This window comes from Apis florea, unplaced genomic scaffold (genome assembly GCF_048593485.1).
Source record: "Apis florea isolate Af1SG1 unplaced genomic scaffold, ASM4859348v1 contig_2201_pilon, whole genome shotgun sequence".
Taxonomy (NCBI): Eukaryota; Metazoa; Arthropoda; class Insecta; order Hymenoptera; family Apidae; genus Apis; species Apis florea.
Window position 1 is genome coordinate 280,587 of NW_028256542.1, and position 25,704 is coordinate 306,290.

Below are 25,704 nucleotides of genomic sequence, written 5' to 3' on the forward strand. Positions count from 1 at the left end.
GATGATCTTTCTCTAATGCTTCAATAATTTCGAACTGCAAGATTGAAGAAATCGAAAGGAGAGAGATTGAATAGCTTGGATGATGATGAAGAGAGATAGTATTGTAAGAGAAAGAACAGAAAAGGAGCAACACACGAAGAAAGAGATAGAAGACTTGAGGGACGACCCATGTTGAATATTTATATCGCGAGGAGCCAGTGAGAATAAAGCGAGGGATAGCGAAGAACAGGGCTATGATCTGCAAAACTCTGCATTCACTTGGCATGAAATGGCGCGAAAACGCGCGATTCTTCTGTTTCTCTTTGTCGATTTTGTTTGATTATTCTCATTAACATAATTTGTTTATATTTGAAATAGTTTTTCAAATTCTTTTCTTTAAAGTTAATGAATTTAATAACTCATTTACTTATTTTTATTTATAATTATTTTTTTTTTTCATTTATAGGATTTTTATTATACATATACTAATATAGATATAAAATTAATTCTCACTAGTTGAATCAAGTAAGTATGTATTGATTGCAAAGTTTAACTTATATAAGATAAGATTTTTTTAAAATTATATTAATATATTTTTTAAATTTTACATAATTACATTAAACTATCAACTAATTAATCTCAATAATCTTAAAATTAATAATTTCATCTACTTTTTTAGATCTGTTTTATCCTTTCAAGTTATTCATCTTATAAATTTTTTCCATCTTTAATACAACAAAGGTACAAATTAATGCATTAAATATCCATACCAAAACTTTAGATGTTTTCAAGAATAAGTTTATTTCTCGCGATTTGAAATTAATACAGGCGAATGGAACGATTCAAAATCGTTGATAGACGAGCCGCAGTTCCAGTGGCGAGGCTGGATGATGAATGACCATGCTGGATTGCCGGGACATGTTTGTTGTGACGGACGAAAGCTCTTTTGAAGGTATCTATAAATTCCGCGTTTCGAGCTTTCACGGGTTCCACGGTTTTCCTACATAGTCCCGTGATTTACTATGTCTCACTCCACGTTGTGGCAACGCCTGTGTAAAATTTAGTTGCGGGGGTGGCGACTGAATCAGCGAAGTCATTGAATTTCTTCTTAATCGGAAGAATCTTTTTCTATAGTAATTTTAAACTTAAATTCCACTTTATTCTTCCTCTTTTTTTTTGTTTTATTAATAATTAAATTTATTTATTATTTATATTTTATATTTTGTTTTTCTTTTTCTATAAATTTATAAAAAATTTTAAATCAGCATGGTAATTTTAATCATATGTCATTACATAAATATCATTATAAAAATTCTTGTTCATAAAATATAAATTAGCTTTAAATGATATCAAATATACTTGATTTACAAAAATTTTATCAAAAATTTTTTTTCTTTTTTATTTCTAATCTCTTTTTCTTTTAATTTTGTATAACTTATCAAGATAGTATTTAAAGAAAAATTAAATTAATCTTATTTCAGGAAAGTGTGACTCCGAAGCAGAACATATAAAAATATTTAGTGACCATTAATAAGTATTAAGCTATCCAATTATAAGAAATACTTTTACACTTTTGAGGAAGTCGTAGGACATACGTCTGAATTTGTCGTTACATCGAAACACGTTTATCGAAAGTAAAGACATTAACGTTGCTTTTTCGTCTCTGCCGTTCACTTCTGGGAAGCGAAACGAGCAAGCAGAAAATCCCGGATCCTGGCTCGTAGCCAACTGAAAATCAGATCGCCAATAAAGAGGCCGATAAATAACGCGGCCAAACACCAAAATAATACTCGTTGCTGATCAAAGTCAAATAACTTGCACCATCTTCCTGGCTTCCTTGACTTTTCCTTAAAGTTGAAAATTCCTTGGGATTTGGCATGATTTGATTTTTTGACAGTTCTAGGCGATTATGTATGTAATCAAGAAAGATGACTTACTTGAAATATTTATATATTGATTTAGTAAAAAAATATTTTATAAAAAATATTTTATATGAAATAGTTTACAAAATTAATGTTTAATTTTGTATTTTCAGAGAAATCAAAGTAATCTTGTGTTTTTTTAAATTGTATAAAAAAATTAAAAAAGAAATAAATGAGAAGATAATAAACTGAAGAAAAATCAATAAAATAATTGGGATATCATAGCGATTAAAATGAAATAAGAAAATATTTCTCTATTATTTCTATAAGTCATATGAGAGATTAAAATAACTTTTATTTTTTACTTTCTTATTTTTTATTATTTTTTTTTTAATTTCTTATTAATAAATTTAAAAAGAAGAATAATAAAATAGATTAAAAAAATATTTTGAAAATTTATAAAGAATAAAATAAGCATCGTTATTCAGAATCTAAAAGAATATCTACACACAACACAAGAGAGGTTGCAAATATGTGCGTGCGTTCCTGCTGCACGCACCGTTTCACAATATTAACGCGAACTTAATTATGCGTATGCAGTTGCGTTTAATCGGTGTACATGCGAATGCATGCTTCGTTGTGCACCGTTGCAGGTTAAGGGTTTCTAAAGACTACTTTCTATACACTAGATTTTATGACTTTTTTCCTTTTTTATTTAAAAAACAAAAACTAATTTATATTTTTGTTTTTATTTTTTATGTTTTTTTTTATTATAAAGAAACATATAATGTATTATATATTCTTATAATAATAATATTTAATTTTAAAAAAATTATTCAAAAAATTCTGATATAAATTATATATTATATTATTATATTAATTATAATCATATTATCAGTATATATATATATGCAACTTTATAAATATATTTTTATGTATTTATACATAAAATTTGTTATTTAAAAGATTTTCAAATCAAATTGATAATAAAATTAAAATTATTAAAATTGTTGATATTTGTATCAATAAAATGTAAATGTATCAAATATAGAATCTTATATAATTTATTTTTTTCTGATAAAAAATTACTAGAAGAAATAAGATTTTTCCTTATTACAAGTAGTTTTTATATGAATATAACTTCAACTTGTATTATGTGCCATAATATAATCACGTGTTATTCTTACATAATCTTTAAAGGAAATTGAATTTTCTTTTAAATAAATAGTTATTACATATATATATTTTCTAACCTACCTGTTTTCAATAACTTGTCGGGAAAGGCTAATTAGCTGCAAGAGGCTTTTAATAATTCCTCGAAGGTAGTGTACTGTCAAAGAAAATCCGATTTGATGAGAATTTATGGATGAGCCTGTTTACACTGGCTGTAAGGATTAAGGTATTTCGGTATTTCAGGTTGAATTCTGCCACCAGCAAAGCAATTAACACCTGATGGCCTAAGAAGTCTTTTATCATGGTCATAAAATGGCGCCGATCTGTCTATGAACAATTCTTCGAATATTTACAGTGGGGAATCCCCAGAAACTTCTTCCGTTAGTAACCTGAAGCTCTCTTTAACCTGAAGTTATTTTAATCTTTAAAAAATGTATTATGAATTGATCAATGGAAATTCTAGTAGATTTCTAAAGACAAATATTATAGTAAATTATATTCTATAAAATATTCAAAAACTTCATTAGTATTATATAATATTTATAAATTATATAATCTAATTATATTTTAATTCACAAATTACAAATTTATTATCTTATTGTTGGTTAAGACAATCTTTGATTTTATAATTTTTTTATCATTTAAATAGAAATTTCATATGACATGTTTGTGTCAATATTTATAATAAAAATATATGAATATTTAAGAAAAATTCATTTAGATAGAACATTTTTATATATAGATTTTTAAAATTAATCTTTAATTTTGTAATTTTTGTGATTCTAAAAAAATTTCATTACTCAGAAAAATCATTGTTGACTTGCACACAAATGTAATTTTTAAAAAGTCCATTCATTGAAACATTGAAAACACAAGGATGGAAGATGGACATTGTGATAATAGATGTAGGATGGTGGTCCATGTGTCGCTACGTTGACTGTACCATGAATTTGCATTTACGAGTTGAATGGCAACCCGGAACATGTGTTCGCGACCTGCCGAAAACTGGTGGTCAAAACACATGTTTCCTCTGAGGGAAAAAGGTGAAAGTCTCTGTAGAAGAAAACTCACAAGGTCATAAAGGACATCTGTATTTTTTTTATACTCATTCAACTTCTGTTTTTATTACTATATATTATATATAGCATATTTTCAATTTTTCAGATTTATGAAAAAATAATCCATTACAAAAATCAAAATTAAAAATCAGAATTAAGAGCAGAATTTTTATCATATCTTTATTATTTTAAGATATTTATTATTGTTTATTTTGTACTTTTTATTTTTTATTATAAATTTCTTAGTAAAATTTTGAACATCTTGTGTTTGTATAACATTTATTCTGAAAAATTTGAAATATTCTATATGAAAATAAATTTATTAATAATAAATCATGAAAGCGTGATAGAATTTCCTACGTTTAATTGTATTCTATTTGCAGGTCTAACCGTACATGCACAATTGCAATTGTAAGGAGCAAGAAAGGACCGTGTTCAAAGAATACGCAACTTCTCTACCTTAGGCTTATTGCTCTCCACTAAGATGATGCCGTATGTTCGACACATGGCGAAGATGGTGGCAAACATTGTAGAAATTATCTGTCGGCGCGGATCGTAAAGGCAGCGTTTATAATACGTACGGACCTAGCCCAGGGACACTTTGTGAACAGTACGTGAGCTGAGAAGCCATAAGAGATATTGTCGTTGGATGTTTCGAGTTTATAGACTAAGGATTGACGAATACTATCCTTGCTTGCGATTCTAGATTTTCTTCGAGCATGTTCATCATGCATTACGATTAACCTCATCGTGGATGCATTTCATATGTACGTTCTGAAAAAATTTACTATGTGTAGCAATACGATCATTGATGTTCAAATGAAGAATAATATTTAGTTTTTCCTTTATTTTAGAATATATAGATAAGTATATATTTTTTTATTTCTTTTTAAATTTCAATTCATCTTTCTATATTTTATCTAGTAAATCTAGTGTTTGAAATAAAGAAAGTAAATCATATAATAAAGTTACAATTTTAGCTATTGAATGAAAAACTAGATTACTCAATCAAATTAAATACATATATAGTGTTTTAAATAAAAAAAGATTGTATATATTATTTATTTTATTTTAGAAGTTTGATTATGTTTGTTTATTCTATTTTAATATTAATACTTATTTTTTATATTTAAAGAATTTATATAATTATTATATTAATATTTATTAAGGTTACTTATCTTAAATTGAAAGTGCTTATTAAAGATTTATGTTAGAATTTCCCTCAGAAAAGAAAAGAGTGAATAGACCTGTTAAATAAGAGGGAAAAAGCGTCCAAAAGAGGCACGAGACTAGAAGTCAATCCGTGTTTATGATTCTTGAATAGCGACAAGTGCCTCTCACAATGCCGATCCACTCGACTCTCTGGCAAGCATCAACACTACTCCTCCCATTTTACTTTTACTTATTGTATTTTATCTATATACGCATTATAAATCATTATTAACCTCAAATTTTTTCAACATCACAAAATATCACACAAATTATTTTATAAAATTTTTTCAGAAAAAGACAAAGAAAGCATACGCTAAAATATTAACAGTATGCATGATCACCAAAAAACCAGTAGTTGCCAATCTGTTTATTGTTTTCAATGCAAATATTTTTCTGGTTTCTTAATCCGAATTACTGTTTGACTTCCAGCGATTAAAAATCCTTTTACCACTTCCTTTAAGATTTATATTTACGAACTTTAAAATCTTCTTTCAATACCTACTTCATTCTTTAAAGTCAATATCCTATGTTATCAATAGATTTAATTTTATAAATTATTATAAATTTAAACACATTTAAAATATTTATATATATAATATTTTAATATTTTTTTTAATTAACGAATATAATTTTATTTTACTTAAAATAATTTATTTTTAAATTTTTAAGCTTCATAAAAATAAGTAAATTATTCAGTAATAAATTGTTAAATTTAATATAATTTTATTTTAATTTACAAAAGTGAGCTAAAAAGTTTGACTTTATTTAAATTATATACATATTTTTCCATATAACTATCATTTACTATAATATATTTTCAATGTATTATAGTTTTTGTCCGTTGATATAGTTGATTAATGAAAAAATAAATATACAAATTTAAAAATAAAAAATAAAAATTTCTTTTTATTGTCATTTCATAAAAATATATTTTTCTGTTTATTTTTTATTTAAATAACTTTTTTGCTCATCTTCGTAATTTATTGTTTTTTTATTTAAATATTATTGAATCGTAAAGGATGATTTTTTTCACCAGGTGTCCGTTTGATGATTACACGTGCTACCTGTTAGGACTTCAATTCTTAACTGACCTCTCTGTAGTTCTGTTGAACACATGTCAAGACTTGTGCCGGTCGTATAAACTAGAGAATTTGGCGAACACATGGTGATCATAGAGTGCGCTGTACCTTTAATGAGATTCCAGTCACGTTGCTTATCTGGTATTTCTTGTGTTTAGTAATTGCTTAACATTCTAAAATCTGGGAATTATCATGGGTTCCAAGTAGAAGCTACTTGGGCAATAAAATAATTAAGATCTAGTTATAAAAACACTAATTTCAAGGATTATTCAAGGATTTCAAAGATAATTTCAATTTATTTTTTGTAATAAATTTACTTACCATCGAGTTGTGCAATGATTTTAAATGTTAATAAAAATTAATATTAATTTTAGGATGGAATATTAAATTTGAGTTTTTTTTTTAAAAATCAAATTTCTTTAAATAAAAATAGTATAAAATAGAAATAGAAAATTATAAAAATATCATCTATTACTTATTTTTCAATATGGCGTTACAAAACGCGAACTATAGAAATATAAGTAAAGATGATTTCTTTTCTTTTCTTTTCTCTTCTTTTCTTTTCTTTCTTCAGATTAAAGAACCACTTGCAAATTCTAGCAACTACGCCACTGAATTAACAATAAAAGTAATTAACAATAAATTAACTAAATTAATATAACATAGTATTTAAGACATTCACGAATTTTATTAAGATCTAGACTGGATTATAATAACCAATTTAGGAAAACTTGAAGAAAATCTAATCTAAAAACTTATATATAATTTCACCATTTAAATTACATTTCATAATAAAAAATATTCCAATTTAAATAAATTAAAATCTTATTTACTATTAAAGTAATTTTATTTAATTTTATCTAATTTAATGATACATATCTAATATATATAAATAATTAAATAAAATAATTCTAAGTATTACATATATATATTATTATATATAATTAATATATATTACATATATATAATTAAAACTTATCTATAGAATTTTTTTAATTATAAGAATTTTAATTATAAAATTAATACAATTATTTTTTAATTAAAGAACTTTATAAAAATATTAATTTTGTAATAGAATTTCTTGTTTTCTACTAAATCCTAATCTTTACTGAACGGTAAATTTTAGTAAAATTCTTTAGGCTAATTTAAGAAGGAACGTGCCAAATGCTTTTGTGAAAACATTGCTCATACAGTAGGTACTTGCTACTTTTGGATTATAGAGGTTAATAAAATCCCCATAATCCAGCCACGACATTTCATTGGTTAGAGACAGACGTGAAAGTGACCACAGGTACATTGAAACAATCAAGTGAATTTTGTTTTCCTAATCCTTGATGAATTAAGGAAAGAAAATAATCAAATAAATATTTCAATAAAACTGTATATATGTGATAAAAAATTATTAATATATTTAAAATGCGATTGGATTATAATTTTGAAGAAATTTGTTCGTAAGAAATAATAAGTAATGTGTTATGGAAGATGTGACGACGATCAGGGTGGTCCTCTCTCACGATTCAAGAAACCTCGTTCTGGAACCGATGTATACATGGTACACGCGTCGTCAACGGAGCCGTCGACGTCGTGGATGCTGCCAGAAAGAAAGTCGACCTGAAAATCAAACAAACAACCGACGCTGCGTTTCTGCACTTCCGTCGTCATCGTTTGTTTATTGTCACTAAGGGATCGCTGTTCTAGAGTATGTGCGCAGTTTAATGTCGTATTTTACATATTATGTAACTCTTATATTTTAATTACAAAATTTATTTATGTTTTAAAGAATCATATAGAATCATAATTATATAGTTTATATAATCATATTATCTTCAATATTTTACATAATACTTTAGCAAATATTAAATTCTTTCATGCATGTGTATATAATGCTAACATAATATACATATAATATTAAAGAAAATATATAAATGAATATATAGTCCATTTGATTACATATACAATCATATATATAATGTTATTTTATATTAACAATACATTATATATAAAATATTTCTTAATATTTAGTTGAAGTTATAGTATTTTCGCATTTATTTTATTTGTTAACTTATTTTATTATTAACTGTTAAGTATCATTAACAGAATAGGTGAGACGAATCAAATGATTGATTATAATAACGGAAAAAATACGTTGTATAAAATTCGATATGCGACTGCGCGACTACTGTTGTATATATTTCATCTCATGTATTTATGAATTTATTTTAATATTAAATGTTATCGCAATTATTATGAATTAATTGTTTCCATCAAAACGATATTATAAGAAAGATTAAACGATATTTTTTTTTAGGTGAGATAATAAAGGGAAGAAAAAGAAGAGGTTAAGAATTAAAGTTTAGAAAAGAAATTGTGTAACGTTGGTTCTTTATACTCTTGTAAGACGGACATAATGAAACATAATTCATTCCCATGCACCTTGGAGACGTCGTCTGGCGAACACATGTCTCCATCGAATTTTATCCATTAGGAAAAAGTGCGCCCTTCATCGTATGACATTGGCCGTCGTCGAATATTAAAACTCGAACTCGCTAATTCTCCAGATGCTAGCTTATTTTAAAGGATTATTAAACATATTTTTATGTTTACAATGATGGAAATATTTAGATTCTCAAGATGTAATTTCAGTTTCAAACAAAATTCATGTCTTAAGATAAAATTAAAAATTTTTAGATAATTTAAATTTAATAAAATAGAACAAAATAAATAGAAAATAAAGAAAAAATAAAAATAATAAAAAAATAGAAAAAAAACAAAAAAAAATTAATAGAAGAATAAGTAAATTTTATTTTTTTTTTTTTTTAAAGAAATATAATAAATTTTTTAAGATATAGAAGGTATAGAAACTTTTTTTCTTGATTTCTTTTTTACTTTATTTTAAATAGTAAGGAAGAATAGTAATATTTCTTCTGTGTGTATTTTGTATTTTGTGAAAAAATATCTGTGACTTGTTTTCTTTACAGATAATAGTTTAGTTTACTAAGGAATCTCTTTCAATGAAGATTAAATAATTTAAACAGGACTAGTAAGCCTATTAAACTAGTTCACTTGAAATTCTTAGTAAATAATGAATGTGTCTCTGAAAATATCTACTACATTCTAGAATTTAGAGAAGATTCAGAGAAAAAGATTCATTCAAGAAGAGCAATTTATCCCGATTTTTATTTAAATTTATTTATATTATTTAATAATATTATTAATTAATAATTAATAATAATAATTTAACTAATCTATTATTAATAACTAACCTATTAATTAATAACTTTGTATAATTAATTTTTTAATGACATAAACGACAAAACAAATTTACAAAAATAGTATCTATTTAAAAATATTTTTAGATATATAATGAACTAACAAAGAATGAAAAAATTCTTTACATTAGAATTACAAATTCTTTTTACGTTTTATTTATTAAGTAAGTATGAATTTAATTTCCAATATTCTTGTTAAGAAAATGGATGGACATTGATTAAATAAATTGAAGAAAACTGTTGTCTAATAATCATATCTGCTTTTGGATTACGAATACGATAAATTTGAACTGGTGAAACTAACAGCTGGATTAGTGAACGTTGTCGCGACGTCAACGATGAGCTTTCATCTTCTATCTTGTAATTTGCGAATCTCTACACTTCAGTCTAATAAATTTACTAAATAAATGTGAAGTTCAAGTTGCTAATTTCTTAAAAGATTTTATATTATTCTTTATTTAAATTATATTTTTATAAAGAAATAATTGATACAATTTTAAAAATTATTTTTTTTATTAAAATTTTTTACAATTTTCTTCAATTATAATATTTATGATATTTATAATGTATGTATCATATATGTATAAATCAATATAACTTTATCTTATTTTTTTTTTTTTTTCAATGACAGTAAAAAAAAAAATACGGGTTGAACATTCATTCACAAGAAGTCCGGAAGTGAAAAAATGGCGAGAGCCAAAAAGCAACAAAACCTGTCAAAATGTTCTTAGACTTATTGTCTCCACATTTTTGTTACGGTTACTTAGTATGCATGTGCGGATTCTGTACGCATTTCAGAAATACTTCTACTTCAAACACACGTGTTCACCATCAGGTTGTCCAAGTGGTTGTTTGACCTTCGCTTTTCTGCTCTTTGAATCCTTTCTATTAATGTTATTGTAATTTTTATTTTCCAATAATTTACAATTTTCTTTATTATAAATGTATTAAAAATTAATTCTTAATTCTAATATTGTTAAAATAATTTTTATTATTTAATTAGAAAGTATTTTTTAAGAAACTAATTTAGTAAGAAAGAATTAATACAGTAAGAAAGTAGTATAGTAAAAAAGAATTAAAATTTAAAATTAGTATTATTAAACATAAATATTAATACTTATTATTTAATTATTAATTAGAATAATAATTAAATAAAGATTTAATATAATTTCTTGAAATTTGTATTTTTCTTAACTAATACATATATTTTTTTTTTTTAATCAGAAGAAAAGAGAGGTGACAAATGAGAAGTCTGGATTGAATTTCTCGAATTAACGTCTTCGAGGGGGTATTAGACCCACGTGAATAACGTGGACCCTGATGCTGAGATCGTGAATTAGAAAAAAAGGGCCTCACGGATCGTCATGGCATGGATGGGCCTCTGGATTCCTCAGTGGGGGTTCCACGGACATTCCTTTCGTTTCTCTTACCACTCCCGACGATCCATTGTCATTTCTCCTCTTCACTGTCAAAAATGAAATTGGAGAATACTGGTAAAGTATTTTCTAATATTTTAATTTTTTTTTTTATAAAAAATTTTTATAAAAAAGTTTATATATTTAATTATATATTTCAAAACCAATTTTGTACAAACATTGTATTTAAATTCTAAAATTAATTATTGAATCATTAATTAATGAATTTAAACTATTCCGAAATATTAAATTATTTCTACAATAACAATATCAAATTCTATACAAATTTATGATTTCAACAAAAAATAATAAATTTTTTTTATTTTTTATATTTATTTTAATATTTTTTTTATTATAATATTCTATTTTCGATTTCAAATAATTAATAAATATTTAACAATATTCATAAATAATATATAATAAATTTAAAATAAATAAATAATAAAAATAGATAACATTCTATGGTAAAAATACACTGAATATAAAATAAAAAGAAAAAAAAATACAGTAGTCAAGAAAAAAAAAAGAAAAAATGTTGAAAGTTGAAACTAATGATAGGATGTCGAGTCAAGTTCACTAATTGCCATGGAAATTTTGCAGGGTCTGGTGAATTCGTTCAGGAGATTCTAAGGCACAGTCTAAGAGGTCAAATCTAAACGATCCTAGTTCTTGGAAGGAGAGAGCCATCAGGACACGCGACACTTCCCGACTCAGAGGAAGCGTGCCCTTTTTTATTTTTTCTTGTGCATGGAACCCCATGGTTACTACGAACCACTGAAATCATACTGATGATAGATTCATCGTTATTATTTCAGCAGATTCTATATATGTTATCAACTAGTACAATTTGTAAAAATTGAAAAAAATATTAATTTTTTAGAATGCAGTTATTGATGAATAGACATAAAATGAATTTAATAACTTAAATAGATATTATAAAAAGGCATCGAAATGTTATAGATATTGACACGATCCTTGAAAAAAAAGGAAGATATTTGCATTCATTTTTATATATTTAATACGCTCACATTAGTTTATTTACACTTAATTCAGTTCGTACAATTACTTTTCAAATTTAAAAATATTAAAAATAACAATGTTTATGATATTAAGATATTAGTTACATAACATAGGTATTAATAATAATTTCATTTATACAGATAAATATAATTCAATAGATATTGCAATTTTATCAGTAACTAAATATTAAATAATAATAATAGATAGAGATCTAAAATAGAAATCTAAAAGATTTAAATGGTGGATAACGCCATATTTTACATTGGATTGGATCCCCTTTTGTTTGATCCTCACCAACAGTGGAATAAGATAGATACTCCAGTCTCTGATTGGAAGATACAGGACAGGTAAAAGGCAGGTGAGCTCCACCCAGTTTTAATGGCGCTATTTTTTCAAAATGAATCTTTTCTATTGCTCTGCATCTCTTTTTTTCTTTAACATTCTTCTTTAATATATTAAATAATACAATCTTTTTATAATAAAGAAATGAAGAATTTAGAGTATTTAAGTTATTATTTTTTTATATTAGAAATATACATATTTTATTTTTATGAAGCATATTTTGTTCTATTTTTTATATTTCTTTGATCTTAATTTTTTTTTTTATATATTTAATTCTTCATTTTCTAAATGATTTCTAAAAAAAAAAAAAAAAAAAAAGAATAAAAACCATTAATCTGACTTTAAACGAACAACATGTTACATTCGCAGGTCATTGTGTTCGACTGCAGTCATGCTAAATGCACCATGTCACGGATGTGTAACAAGAGACGATCGCTTCTTTTTTTTTCTTCCTTTTCTTCCCGTGAAGTTAAACGGAGCCGCTACTTTGAAATTGGCACACGGGATGATTTTAGCTATTCAAAGCCTGGCGGGAAGGAAGGAAAGTACGTTGCGTTCGACTCGCTGGCGCCAGCGCGACAAAAACTTTTCATAATCGGCCGTGTCTCCCCTCGTTTTTGACCCTCTGACGACATCGACGACTAGAAAATCCTCGAATCTCTGATGTTTTCTAATCTTTCTTCACTTCATCTAGCTGAATAATACCTGAATAACAGTGAGTAATTGTTAGAAATTTTTTAATTTCAATACTTGATTAATTTTCTTTTTTATCTTGTAAAATAAAATTAGCGTTATTTTAATATTAGTATTATAGTATTTTAGTATAGTTCATAATGTTCTTATATTGTATATATTACTATATACTATGTCGTAGTTTTTTTTATTAATATCTATTAAAAATTAGAGAAGAATATATAATACTAATTTTTTTTTTTTTTGAATTTTAACAATAGTGAAGAATTTTTAGAAAAATTTTTTTTTATGTAAATATATTTTAATATATTTTCTTCTCTCTTTTTCTCTTCGTGGATGAGGTGAAGACATTACTAAAATTTCTTCAATGAACCTTCCAAGAAGGATCCTTCTTTATCACAAACTTGGTGAGGACTCTTCAGAAAGAATATGGCCTTAATGAATGGTCTCACCATTCAAACTTTTATTTTATATTTTATAAAGATTAGTTTTCAATTTTTGTTTTTTTTTTATTAAACATTATTAACTATTTAAAAAAAAAGAAACTAATGAAAATGTAATATGAATAAATATAAATAAGTATTGATGAAATAAAAGTAATGATTAAATAAGTAAATAGAATACAAAATAAGTAAATAGAATAATTTTAGAATCTAATTTAAATATTTCATATTTTTGCTGTTAAAAAGAAAACATATGATAATAGTTCACATTGGAAGGATTAACTAACATCACCCTAACGTTCTTTTTCGAAAATAACGCTCGAACCACGTGGTTTCATAGAGAAAACATAGTTTAAACCTAGGGATGATGGAACGACGACGAAGAAGAGTATTCTCTTCATTAACACATACTTCATCAGTGACTGTTAATGAATCACGTGTTCATATATCAGCTTTGAATGACTCTCGCCCTGTGTTTTTCCTAGCCTGTTAATTTATATCTCGAGAAAACTCCTCGCGGAGGCCATTTTCGGTGTCCAAATAAAAAGGAGCCATGATTCTGAAAGACTAACCCCTTTGACTTGCATAGTAAGTTATCCTACTTTGGTCAAGGGAAACTATTTTTTATGTAATGCTTTTAGAATCCATGTTATTTCTTTTTTTTTTTTTTTTTTTTTTCCACAACTAAAAGCGGCTTCTTTGATGGAATTGATTCTAATTTTCTTTTTTAATCTTTAAATTAGGATCGTAACCATTCTAGGAATGGAGTTTCCATTTTGGATGTTGCATAAAACACCATAACATCGAATCAACGAGAGAGGGAAGATAACCACCCTTTCCGTTTCAATGGGGAAACCGACATCAGAGTTGCCCTTCTCCGCTTTCTTTTCATTAAACCGACGACACGCAGTCGCTGAGGGGCGGCGCTTTCGAATGGCAGCATCAAGGCGCAGACGCCTTCGGTTTCACACCGTGCTTCCGGTAAGGGTAGCCCATAGAATTCCTAAGGGGTGTCTAACGCCCCCGCGACACCAATCGTAAATTATTTGGGTTCTCATGCTCCGCTCCTCCTTAATTTATCTTATTCAAACTTAGTGACGACCTGGTCTCGATTCTAATTAAAAGAATGAAGCAATTGATTCACGTTTTTGAATAATGTTAGATTTTAAAATTGAAAACAATGTGCATTTGTTCTGGTTTATTTATTTATAATAATTTCTTTCTAAACGAATTATTTTTTCTTTCTTTTTCAGGTTTCAACTAGATCAATCATTTTCCCTATCAGAAATCTTTCCACTGTTCTGAAATAAACGGCAGACCGCGATGGAGCTTCCATTTGCTTTTGCAAATGTGTTTACACGGCACTATATACTTCACCGGAATAATTTCTGGTGTCTTTTTGCTCTGTACGAAAACGAACGAGTTTTCCTTGGCGCCTGTACTGCACCGGTATTGTGAGATCCGTGATTCCGTGGTATCGCCTGAGTAAATTCCATCCATTGGTGGGGGCGGCGGCCCTTACAATTTACTGTTTCCACGTTCCGATCTATTTTAATTATTCCTTCGCGGTTTGCCATGAAAAATTCCATAAATCTTCGTCCCCAAGATAATTAGCAGGGATACTTTCGACTAGTGGGTATAAATCCTGTAATTCTTTCCAGGAACCCCGGAACATTGACAACAGACGAGATGCACTGGAACTCCAGTGTTTCTCAAGCTTTAAAATTTTATGGAAAAATTGATTCATAATCTTCTTGTAATTTTTTCAATAATGACAATTTAATAATTTATGAAAATAAGGAAAAATTTGAATTAACATGTTATTTCAATTTCATTGGCTTATAGTTAATTATTATTTGATTGTTTTTTTAATAGCAATTATAGAATGTGAGCGTCTAATATTCTTGCTTGAGAATTCTCGTTAAAATTTTTTAAAACTAATCGTTTTAAAAAATTTAGAAATATGATAAATTAGATGATTAGCTTTTTATAAAAAAAAAAAAATCAATTATTGAATGAAATCATTGAGAAACGCTGTATCATGGTGTATCACTTGAAAAATGAAGGAACAGCGCGTAAATTGTTATTATAGAGGTTTGAACGCTTGTAGCGGTTCTTAATTCGTGAAGACATTTATTTGGTACACTTTGGTGCAATATAATTCGACGCGTTTCTGCTATTTTTACTGTTTTGTGATTCATTTACCCTACTATTAAAAAGAATTATTGCCTTTGAGATTCGAAACATGTTACCACACCAACACCGTTCTCTAATTTCTTCTTAACGATTAATTATATTTTATTTTCAGAAGAATAGGTATTTCAATGCTAGAGTTTTTTCAATGCTATAACGAATCCGTACGTTTCTTCATCTCTCATACAGGGAAGTTAGTTTTATATATATATACATATAATTTACATATAATTTTATATATAAATTTTATTTTAAGAAATATAAATTCTGTAAAATATTCTAAGTTGAAAAATATTGGAAGAAATTGTTTTTAAATGATAAAAATACATTTCATTGTCGAGAAGGAGGTAGCTGACTGAAGATAATAATCACTTTCCGTTCGTCGTAAATCTCTCCTTATGAACGATGGCGATAGGGTTTGCTCGCACGAAAATAGAGTTTTTTTCCTGGCCCTCGTAAAATATTTATATGCGCAAATAGTGGAGAGTCGAGTCGAAAATAGGGTTAGTCTGTGATTCGATGAAAAGAAGACATCGATAAGGTATCCATGGAATTAATTCCTCTTCTTTTTTATTTATCGTTTTACTATCAGAAATATCTCTTTGATCGATTTATGAAACTTTCCTAAATAAAATAAGAAACATTACTCATAATCTTAATTTTGATCTTCAACTTTTCATTCTACCTGTCTCTTTTACTTTTCAGTTTTCAGATATGTTAAAAATTATATTAAAGAAGAAACAATTTTTTTTCTTTTATAAAAAAAAAAAAAAAAAAGAAAAGAAATATCTAAGATTAACTTTAGAAATGACGTTTCTTATTTTGGGTTAAGATATGCTGACAAGTTTAAATTGAAGAAAAAAGTGTGAAGTGCTTTGAAGATGATATTCGTGAGTTGCTTTCAGTATTGGATGAAGCTTTGAAATCTTTTCTGTGCAGATGTTGATGTCAGAGCGTCTGGGGAATCGAAGAGGTGAATCCTCCGGTTTTGATAGAGAAGTGGACCCATTACGCTATCTCTCGAGAAGGTTGTTACTTTTGTTGGACAGCTGTTTCCTTTAAAAAAAATTGGTTTTATCGAAACGAGCTCGAATTAATCAAAGTGGACAGAGAAGTTTTCTGATTTTCTTTTTTTCTTTTTTTTTTTTTTTAAGAATTATTATTTAATTGAGAAACTCATTGTGTAACAAAAATTTGGATACTTCCTGAGTTCTTTTTTTAATAATAGATTTTTTAATGACTATATTGAGAAATAGATTTCAATTATATATATAACGAATATAGTCGGTCAGATCTTTGACAGAAAGCCGTTTCTGTAGTCCCGCCCTCGAAACAGGAAATTAGTTGCCGACAGGCGGTTCGAATTATACATTTCTCGGGAGAACCGGTAAGAAAGTAAGAACCTTCTTTTCCTATCTTTCTATTTCAATTTTCCTTCATCGGCAATCAGTAATCATCAAAGGAAAATTGTATTCATTTACACAACATCTAATTACAGGTATCGTGATCAAAAGATTCTATTAATTTTTGCCTCGGTATACTTCCATTTCACTTTGCCTATATTCTAACCCACAGTAAAGTTTCTTTTTATGCAAGCTTTCTAAGAGGGGAGAAGTTGTCGACGTGTCCCCTCGACAGCTGCCACCACTGTAAGATCCGGTTCACACGACTCTCCTCGCTTATTCTCTTTTTCTTTCTTCTTTTTACATTTTTATAGGGGCTTTCTGAAAATTATATTTTACTGAAGTATCAAAGAAAGAATAAAATTTGGGAAAATTTGATGGGAAGATTTATGAAGTAATAAGACAATTTAATTATTCATTATTATAAAGATAATAGTAGAATAAATAATAAAATGAATACTGAAATAAATTTGATTTTCAGAAGAAGTGTGAAGCAGTCATCACATACGAAGACTTTTTTGCAGAAGAGCACTTATCAAGGACGTTCAATTTGCAATACATTCACATGGGGACAGTGTTAGTAGAAGTCAGTAAACAGGAAAACACTGTGAGCATTCATTCCTCTCTACTGACCCACATTCGCAGAAGTCGCTTATCTTTTCTTCTGCTTCTCTTCTATATTCTCAAACAATCAACTATAAATCACACTATGGCTCGTTGATCTGTCATTTTTCACTGTTCAGACTCGTACAGACAAGTTTCTTCACCTTGCGATATATATCAAATTTCATTTAAAAATCAAAATAATCTTATACTTTTTATTTCTTTGATTATTCTTATCGATTGAAACATTTTGGTTTTTTGAATTATATGAAAATTATTTCGATTGAATGATAAACATGTGATTAGATAAAAATAAATGATTAAATAAATAAATAATATAACATATAACATTTACAATCAAAAGTGTCAAAATGTCATAATTAATTGATATTCTATTTGCACTTACAAATATTTATACTTAAAAATTTCATTATTTGATTTAAATTCTAATCTAAATTCTAATAAGATTTTTCTTTTGTATGTAGAATCATTCGTTCGATTGTTAAGTTTCCTTTATTTTATTAACGTTCACATTCAAACATTATATTATATTTTGGTCAATATTCACTAATTCGAATCGAAACTGATGAGATTCCTTGACAGTATTCGATTCAAAGAAATGAATATATACTGGTATTAGGGAACATCAAAGCATGTTATATTGTCAGATGTCGCTCTAAATATTATTTTTTCTTTTATACTCTCAAAGAAAATTTTAAGATAAAATAAAATGTTTGAACATGAAAAGAATTAATAAAATAAAATAGTAAAAATAAAAATATTTTAATTATTCAATCTCTTTTTTAACAAATGGAATATTTTATTGTATTCTACTTATAAGTAAATAGTAATATAGTTATAAGTAAATATATTGATTAAAGTTTATTAAATTTATTAGTTAAATTTTATAAAAAAATACTTTTGATTATATAATTGATTATATAAATTGCAAAGTTGATTATTGAATATAAAATTGAGTAAGAGAAGAAAAGGAAGTAACTGGATCAAATACATTTCATGGTTCGTATTTTAATAATATTCAGATAATATTCATTAGGGATATCGAATGAACATGATAAAAAGAATCGAAAAAAATAATTTGATCGTGAGAAATTTTTTCAAAAACGTGAACGAATGCAGATTACTTGATCGATTTTTTTTAATTTTTTTAAGTAAAATATAAGAATATTAATAATTTTTAATTATATTTCATTTTTTTTTCATTTTTATGATAAAATTATTTTTTATGAAGATCTATAAAAGAAATACTCTTAATATTAAAATTAATATTTAAATTAAAGTTCATATATACATAATATATAATATTTAAATTAAAATTTATATTTATAATTTTTATATTATAATTGGGTTTTGTCATGAAAAAAAACGAAATTACTATCCAAATAATATATTTTATTAATTATAGAAATAAAGTTATGGTAAAATTAAAAGAATGGACAATCGTCCATATTATCATTTTTCTTAACAGATTTCAGGGATCATCAGTCCATTGTTTTTCTTTTTTCTGTTGAAAGATGATCGATTTGTAAAGCCAGATCGAAGAGAAGCGTCAGGTTGGAACGCCGTATAAAAAATATACATGGAGCTCAGGTCAATGTCGAAACGACCACCACCTTATACACATGTCGATAGACATAGGTTTATGAACTCGCAAAATATCTCCACGACGAAAAAACAGAATGGTTCTCTACAATATACTTCATAATATTTCTTTTTTACAATTTATTTCAGAGATATGTCCTTTATAATATATTTCAAATTATTTATTTTTACAACATTTCACAATGTTCTTCAAGTATTTTTTTTGCATCTGCATTAATATTGAAATTTAAGGTTTAAGAAAGGTCAAATTCGAAGAACAAGATGATTCACCACCAGTAATAGTTAAAGATGAATGTACGAAATTTTCAAGATGTAAATTATTTATCTATTCCATTTGTGCGCTCCTGATATTCTTCATATGTATTATTTGGATTTTCCTGGTGTTCCCTTATCCTATGCATGCTTCTTGCATTATAAAATGGTATTTTGATTTTTATTATTCATATATTCATATTCATATTCATTATTAATAATTTTTATTTAAAATATTATTGTGATATTATTGTGATTTTATTTTATTTTTTATGAACTTTTTTTTCATTTTAATTAATTTTTATGATTGATTAACATTTTATCATTTATATTCTTAAATTTGGTTATTTTTAAAAACTTAGAAAAAATATTTTAAGATAAGATCTATTTTGCAAACAATTTTGTGCAAAGAGAAATTCAATATGTATTGACCAGCAATAGTGAGGCTCGTATATTTTTCTTTGGCTAGACGACACCGCTTGAAAAATATACGAGCCACACTTTTCAAGCATATGAGAACGTCGCTTGTGTTATTTCGGTTCTCCCCTTTGAACTTCCATGCTGCCAAAAGACGATAATAAATTTTCATGAATAAAACAGTTAATTTGGAATTAAATATATCTTATCCCTATTTCCATAGACAATCGTGAGAATTTCTCCACGATTCCTAATAATTTTTTATCATTTTTTATATTAAGAAAATATGTATGGTAACTTATTTTCTTTTTTATGATAGGAAGTTTGAAGATCCTTGCATATATGTCATGCAGAAATTTCGGTCTCAAATACTTAATTGGTCATCCTGCATGAATTGTGGACCACGTGGTAGCAAATGTTTGTACACGGTAAAAAAAACAATTCTAATTTATGAAACAAAATTTTGAATAATTTTAGTGTTTTTTTTTATTATATTCAATATTTTTTTAAATTAATAATTTGTTTTCTTTAATACTTTATTTTAAAAAAATTTTTTAACTATTTAATTTTCATTCTCTAGCTCAAAGAACCAAATCCAAATGAAAGTAATATAATTAGAGCTACACATCTTGCTTCAAATTTAAGAACTACGGAAACGATGAAAATCGATTTCGAACAAATTAATAAAACTTGTATAGCAACGGTATGTCTAACTTTTTAATGAGTAAATAATAATTTCTTATTAAAGTATTTTTTTACTACTAGGGAGAATCCACATCAAATGAATGGTTTAGAGTATTTGATTATGGTACAAATTACTGTAATTTACATAATTTAATAACTGGAATTGGTTTTGATAAAAGTTTAAAGTTTTTGGAACTGACAAGCAATACAGTTTGCACGCAATACAATATGGCGGTTTGTAATTAAAAAAATTATTTTGATTTTTCTTTATTATTTATAAAACATTTTAATTTATTTATATTTGTTAACAATTTTAAATAAAATTGCAAATAGGTTGTAATATTTTTATTATTATTAATAATCATAATATGAGGATTTACAAAAATAAATTATAATTAAATAATGAACTTACAAAATGTATGTTTTTCTTAACAATCTGTGACAATGAATACAAAATATATCAGAAAATACCATCACATATTAATACTTACTATATATTATAAAATTCTTATTGAGTCTAATAAGTATTTAAAATAAGTATTAAGTATACAAAATTTAAATATATACAATATTATTTACTTTATACAAATTACAATATTTGTTAGAGAGCAAAAATCATCACAAATATTTCAAGGCACTATATAAGTCATTTATAGTATTCAATAGGACTTATAATTGATAGAGCAATCTCTTAACTTTTTAATTTAATTATCTAACAATATTGTGCTTTGTTTCAAACAGAATCAAATCAATTTTTAATAGAAAAATATTTCTAATTACAAGAAAGGAAAAGATTTAGATATTTAAGAAATTTAAAAAATAAAATTTCGCATTATGTATAGAATGAGAAATCTGTAATATACATAAATGTTTTTAAGAAATGAAATTATTAGAATGAATTTGTAATTTTTTTTCTTATGAAATTAGTTTTTTGTAAAATATAATGAGATACATAAAAGATAAACTTTTAAATATTCACTGCACAATTTTTAAATATCTACTACATAATTTTTAAATATATAAGATAAATTTGTAAATATCCATCACCACTATATAAGATTAAATATTTTAACTACCACATACTAAAATAAATTCCTTTCTTGTTATTTTATTTTATAATTATTAAAAAATTTTTCAATCACCCATAATTGAGCTTCCAAGAGAATGTCTGTTACAATACATTTGTCCATTTATTGCATATAACCGACATCTTTTGCCACTTCTTGTTGTAGCATTACATATCCTCGAAGTATATGATGGAGTAACACTAAAACAAAATAAGGAAATAATCATTGAATTCTTTAATAAAATTAATTATTATATATATTAAAATTCACATACCTTCTGGAAGGCGACTGTTGACGAGAATAAGAAGATCTGTTAGTAAGACTTTCCAATTTTCTTAATCTTTGCCTAAGATCATTAGCATCGATTAAATTTTCGTAATCATCAACGCTTCTATTTCTTTCGTCTATCAAATTCGAATTTTCATAATCAGTGACATCTTCAGACATACTAGGATATTCTTGTTCGTAATTGTGAATAAGATCTTCTCGATTTTTTCTTGAGGATATATACGAACAAGATAATTCCTCGCTTTGCACAAAACCTGGTTTGCTCCATGAAGCTACTGCCTGCACCAGCGAACTAAATTTTTCTGAAAATTATAATTAATTTTAATTATTATATAAAAAATTATATTATAGATAATTTTTTTAACTTACCAATACAACGATTTATTTGGTAGCGCATAAAAATATAAAATTTCCAAGTATTTTTTTTTAGATTTGTGTAGAAAGATATTGAAGGAGTATGTGATGATTGGGGATTAGAATAAGAAGAAACATATTCTCGCGTTATACCATTTACATGATCATTTTGATTGATGACTTGAATTGATTCTGATCTTCTTTTTATATTTTTTGGACCACATATACGTTGAATTCCAACCATCATAAAGTGCACTAAAAATTAAAAATAATAGTAATAAAATAAGACTTTAAAGTATTCAGTGAATTTATATATATTTTTTCTGCATAATACATACTCATCGTAATTAAGAATATCAATACACTCATTGATACAAAATCCAAACAAGCATCCATGCCATGTTTTAAAAAAGATAACAAATTTAATGGTACAATCCCCATAATAGTAATTCTAGTTAATAATGGTGCATGAAGAAATGCAGCAATCACCATAGCAAATAATAAATAAATAATGTGTAAACCTACACGATATATTCGATGCATTTGTTCTCCTGAAAATTAAGAAAATTATTTAGTTTTTTTTATCAACATCATACATTTTTTTCAATTTATAATTGGAAAAAAATATTACCACTGTCACCTATATATTTAGTCAACCAATTAAGTTTTTCATCCATTTCTGCACGCATATTGTTTGTTATATCCCAAATATATTGAATAGTATTATTAATTTGATTTAATTTTTGCAAAGTTTGTTCATATTGGACAAGTACTTCTTCATGTTGTGTAAAAATTCGATTTGTGCTAGATTCTATTTTATCCCAAATCAAGTGTGCTTGTTCTTGAATATTCATTAAATCCTGAAGTATTTCCTTATGATTTTGACCACGTTCGATAGCTTGTTCCTCTAAATTTTTATTTGCTTCCTCTAAAAAATTTAGTTAATAAAATAATCAATAATCACAAATATTTTCTATCCCCATTCATTAAATTAATTACCTAATTTTTTCCTGATATCATTGGCCATTGTTGCAAGTTGTGTGTGACCAGATCGAATCAAAGCTTTTTCGTTATTCAATTCTCTTAGATTTGTTGTCACAAGATTATGAGCAGATGCTTGTGCATCTTTTAAATACTTTTGTTGTTCTAATAATGCTTTATTGCCTTTTGACAATGATTCTAAGGCTTCTATAGTTTGCTCTTCTAAACGATCCTGACTTTCCTGAATTAATATATAAAACAATAGCAAAATATCAAATAATAAAATAATATATAATGAAAATAATATAATTCATTTTACCTTCAAAGAACTCAATGTTTTGATTTGTGTATGAGCAGTTTGCATTAATTTGTTCACAGTCAATTCTGAAAGAGCACGAAACTGAGCACTACGTGCTGCATAACAAACTGCTCTAGCTCTGTTACTCATTAAATGATATGCATTCCACATATCTGAATCCATATCTGTGGTACATTGTTTTAGAGACTATAAAAAATATAAATACACTCATTTTAAAATTTTTCACAAATATTTCTCTAATATTTTTTATTGTTTTATATTTCTATATTAAAAAATCTTTTATTGAAATATTAATTTTTTAAAAATATATAATAATATTCAATTGATCACTTCATGTTTCTGAGAAGATATTTTACATTATGAGACTAAACTAGAAATCTCAGTGGTGGTCTATATGCTGTATAAGTGGGGGAAGTTGCAGGTCTGAACATGCTTCAAACTACCCTTCCATATGTGATTTCATATACAATGCATTAAAGCATAGTGTATATTTAGATATTTATATATCATTTAAAGTTTGATAACCTTTTATAGTACAATATATTAAAAATTAACAAAATAAAAATTTAAAATTATAAATTATAAAACAATTGGAATTTTTAAAATTTATAATATATAAAAATGTTTGAAATGTATAATATTAATATAAAATAATATATATAATATTAATATAAAAACTTGGAAATTTATTGCAAAAAAATAATTAAATTTTACCATTTCATCAGTACATGGAAATATTTTTCTGCCTTCTACTGTAGATTGACAATTTAAAAGATTAACACTCAATTTGGCAAGTTGTTCTTCTGTCATTTCAGAACATGAGGTTTTTATTTTCATAATGACTTTGTGTTGGCAAGTTTCTAAAGGTGATGATACTTGAATCTCTGTAAATTTTGCAGCTTCCTGAAGGAATTTTTCATCCTCAGTCATAGATTCATATGGTATTGAAAGTAATGGAATACCATCAGCTACCAGAGTAGTTTCATCTGAACCTTTATTCCAAAACCATCCGAATATTGAGGCATAACCACTTTGATAAAATAATGATATAATGCAATAAATTAATAAACAGTATGTCTGTGCCATTTTATATCAGCTTTTCTAAAAATATAATAAAAAAATAAAACGATTTATATTATTTAATTACCTTGAGTGAAATCAAATTTAAATTGTTTAAAATTTAAAAAAATCACCTTTTAAATGTTAAATAATTTAATGATGAATTGAATAAAAATTGATTAATAAGTAAAAATTTAATAAGACTGTATAATCAATTTTTTTATAATACGTTGTAAAAAAAATTAGATCTTATAAAAGAAAGTTATTTACAGTAAAATCACTTTCACTGGTCAATGACAATGAGATATTTTTATAGCATAGAAAATTTTATTAATAACATCATAAACTTTACATTATTAGTAGATGATGAACAAAAATAACCATTCCACAGAATAAGATTTCGTGACAAGTGTTTATTTTATCTCACAGACAATAGCATTTCATAACGGTCATAGCGCTGCAACGCAATGGCGGAAAAATTCGAAAAAGAAATTTTATTTAAAATTTTTCAAATTTTCATCAATATTATTTTAATATGAACAATAATAAATTTATTTTAATTTATATTTATGATTTAAATAATTTTTTTACAAATTTATATCAAATCTTTTAATTCTAATAATAAATTTCATAAAATAAATATGAGTTTAAATGATTTAAATTTTTTAGAGAATATAATTGAAACGCACCTATCAGAAGTCTTCTTTTCGTTACTTCTTTGGGTAATTCTTTAAATGAACCAATCAAAATGCTTTTCAGTTAATGAACCACTTGCGCAGAAGTCTGTGTCATAAATTCAGTAGCGCGAATGTTTTTATATGAATTTGTTTAAAAATAATATTTTTTAAAAATTTGTGTTGAAAATAGTGTTCAAAGTGTGTAGTGAGAACTTCTAAATATATTGTACTCTTCCTTA

At 25.9% G+C, this 25,704-nt stretch overlaps 2 protein-coding genes and 3 long non-coding RNA genes across 6 annotated transcripts; 3 read left to right on the forward strand and 2 right to left on the reverse strand.

Annotated features, from left to right (window-relative positions):
- The first annotated feature begins 250 nt into the window (after positions 1 to 250).
- On the forward strand, positions 251 to 2,887 carry LOC147658498 (uncharacterized). Its single transcript, XR_015295119.1, has 5 exons — positions 251 to 504; positions 659 to 720; positions 808 to 931; positions 1,461 to 1,890; positions 2,015 to 2,887. It is a non-coding gene; the product is annotated as an uncharacterized LOC147658498 (long non-coding RNA).
- A 430-nt stretch (positions 2,888 to 3,317) lies between these two features.
- Positions 3,318 to 5,434, forward strand: LOC147658499 (uncharacterized). The gene is made up of 5 exons (XR_015295120.1): positions 3,318 to 3,502; positions 3,819 to 4,088; positions 4,456 to 4,682; positions 4,779 to 4,839; positions 5,287 to 5,434. It is a non-coding gene; the product is annotated as an uncharacterized LOC147658499 (long non-coding RNA).
- Positions 3,867 to 6,592, reverse strand: LOC147658500 (uncharacterized). Of its 2 annotated transcripts, XR_015295117.1 has the most exons (5): positions 6,318 to 6,592; positions 5,597 to 5,808; positions 5,320 to 5,488; positions 4,532 to 4,846; positions 4,090 to 4,356 (listed from the first exon to the last, which is right to left on the reverse strand). It is a non-coding gene; the product is annotated as an uncharacterized LOC147658500 (long non-coding RNA). The 2 variants fall into 2 exon arrangements; XR_015295116.1 differs by lacking the exons at positions 4,090 to 4,356; positions 5,320 to 5,488; positions 5,597 to 5,808; positions 6,318 to 6,592 and adding an exon at positions 3,867 to 4,067 and having other exon boundaries at positions 4,532 to 4,600.
- A 767-nt stretch (positions 6,593 to 7,359) lies between these two features.
- Positions 7,360 to 21,136, forward strand: LOC100865189 (uncharacterized). The gene is made up of 16 exons (XM_086917328.1): positions 7,360 to 8,062; positions 8,672 to 8,996; positions 10,857 to 11,125; positions 11,648 to 12,425; positions 12,779 to 13,124; positions 14,289 to 14,526; positions 14,799 to 16,279; positions 16,444 to 17,236; positions 17,319 to 17,387; positions 17,456 to 17,535; positions 17,623 to 17,748; positions 19,280 to 19,447; positions 19,599 to 19,788; positions 20,356 to 20,464; positions 20,617 to 20,739; positions 20,802 to 21,136. The coding sequence occupies exons 12-16, from the start codon at positions 19,345 to 19,347 to the stop codon at positions 20,964 to 20,966; spliced, it is 690 nt and encodes a 229-aa protein (XP_086773454.1). The 5' UTR covers positions 7,360 to 8,062; positions 8,672 to 8,996; positions 10,857 to 11,125; positions 11,648 to 12,425; positions 12,779 to 13,124; positions 14,289 to 14,526; positions 14,799 to 16,279; positions 16,444 to 17,236; positions 17,319 to 17,387; positions 17,456 to 17,535; positions 17,623 to 17,748; positions 19,280 to 19,344; the 3' UTR covers positions 20,967 to 21,136.
- Positions 21,051 to 25,257, reverse strand: LOC100865066 (protein brambleberry). The gene is made up of 9 exons (XM_003692502.4): positions 24,923 to 25,257; positions 24,444 to 24,830; positions 23,730 to 23,915; positions 23,429 to 23,651; positions 23,061 to 23,357; positions 22,768 to 22,980; positions 22,445 to 22,684; positions 22,062 to 22,377; positions 21,051 to 21,987 (listed from the first exon to the last, which is right to left on the reverse strand). Exons 2-9 carry the CDS (start codon positions 24,813 to 24,815, stop codon positions 21,855 to 21,857), a joined length of 1,980 nt encoding a protein of 659 aa, XP_003692550.2. The 5' UTR covers positions 24,816 to 24,830; positions 24,923 to 25,257; the 3' UTR covers positions 21,051 to 21,854.
- Between the last annotated feature and the right edge of the window lie 447 nt (positions 25,258 to 25,704).

Excerpts from the sequence above, each read along its gene's own strand:
- LOC100865189 (XM_086917328.1), top strand. The coding sequence starts at position 19,345 with ATGGAGCTCAGGTCAATGTCGAAACGACCACCACCTTATACACATGTC. Across the intron at positions 19,448-19,598 it reads CACGACGAAAAAACAGAATG|GTTTAAGAAAGGTCAAATTC; the intron begins GTTCTCTACAAT and ends TTGAAATTTAAG. Across the intron at positions 20,740-20,801 it reads ATAAAACTTGTATAGCAACG|GGAGAATCCACATCAAATGA; the intron begins GTATGTCTAACT and ends TTTTACTACTAG.
- LOC100865066 (XM_003692502.4), bottom strand. The coding sequence starts at position 24,815 with ATGGCACAGACATACTGTTTATTAATTTATTGCATTATATCATTATTT. Across the intron at positions 23,358-23,428 it reads TGATATCAGGAAAAAATTAG|AGGAAGCAAATAAAAATTTA; the intron begins GTAATTAATTTA and ends TAAATTTTTTAG. Across the intron at positions 21,988-22,061 it reads CAACAGTCGCCTTCCAGAAG|TGTTACTCCATCATATACTT; the intron begins GTATGTGAATTT and ends ATTTTGTTTTAG.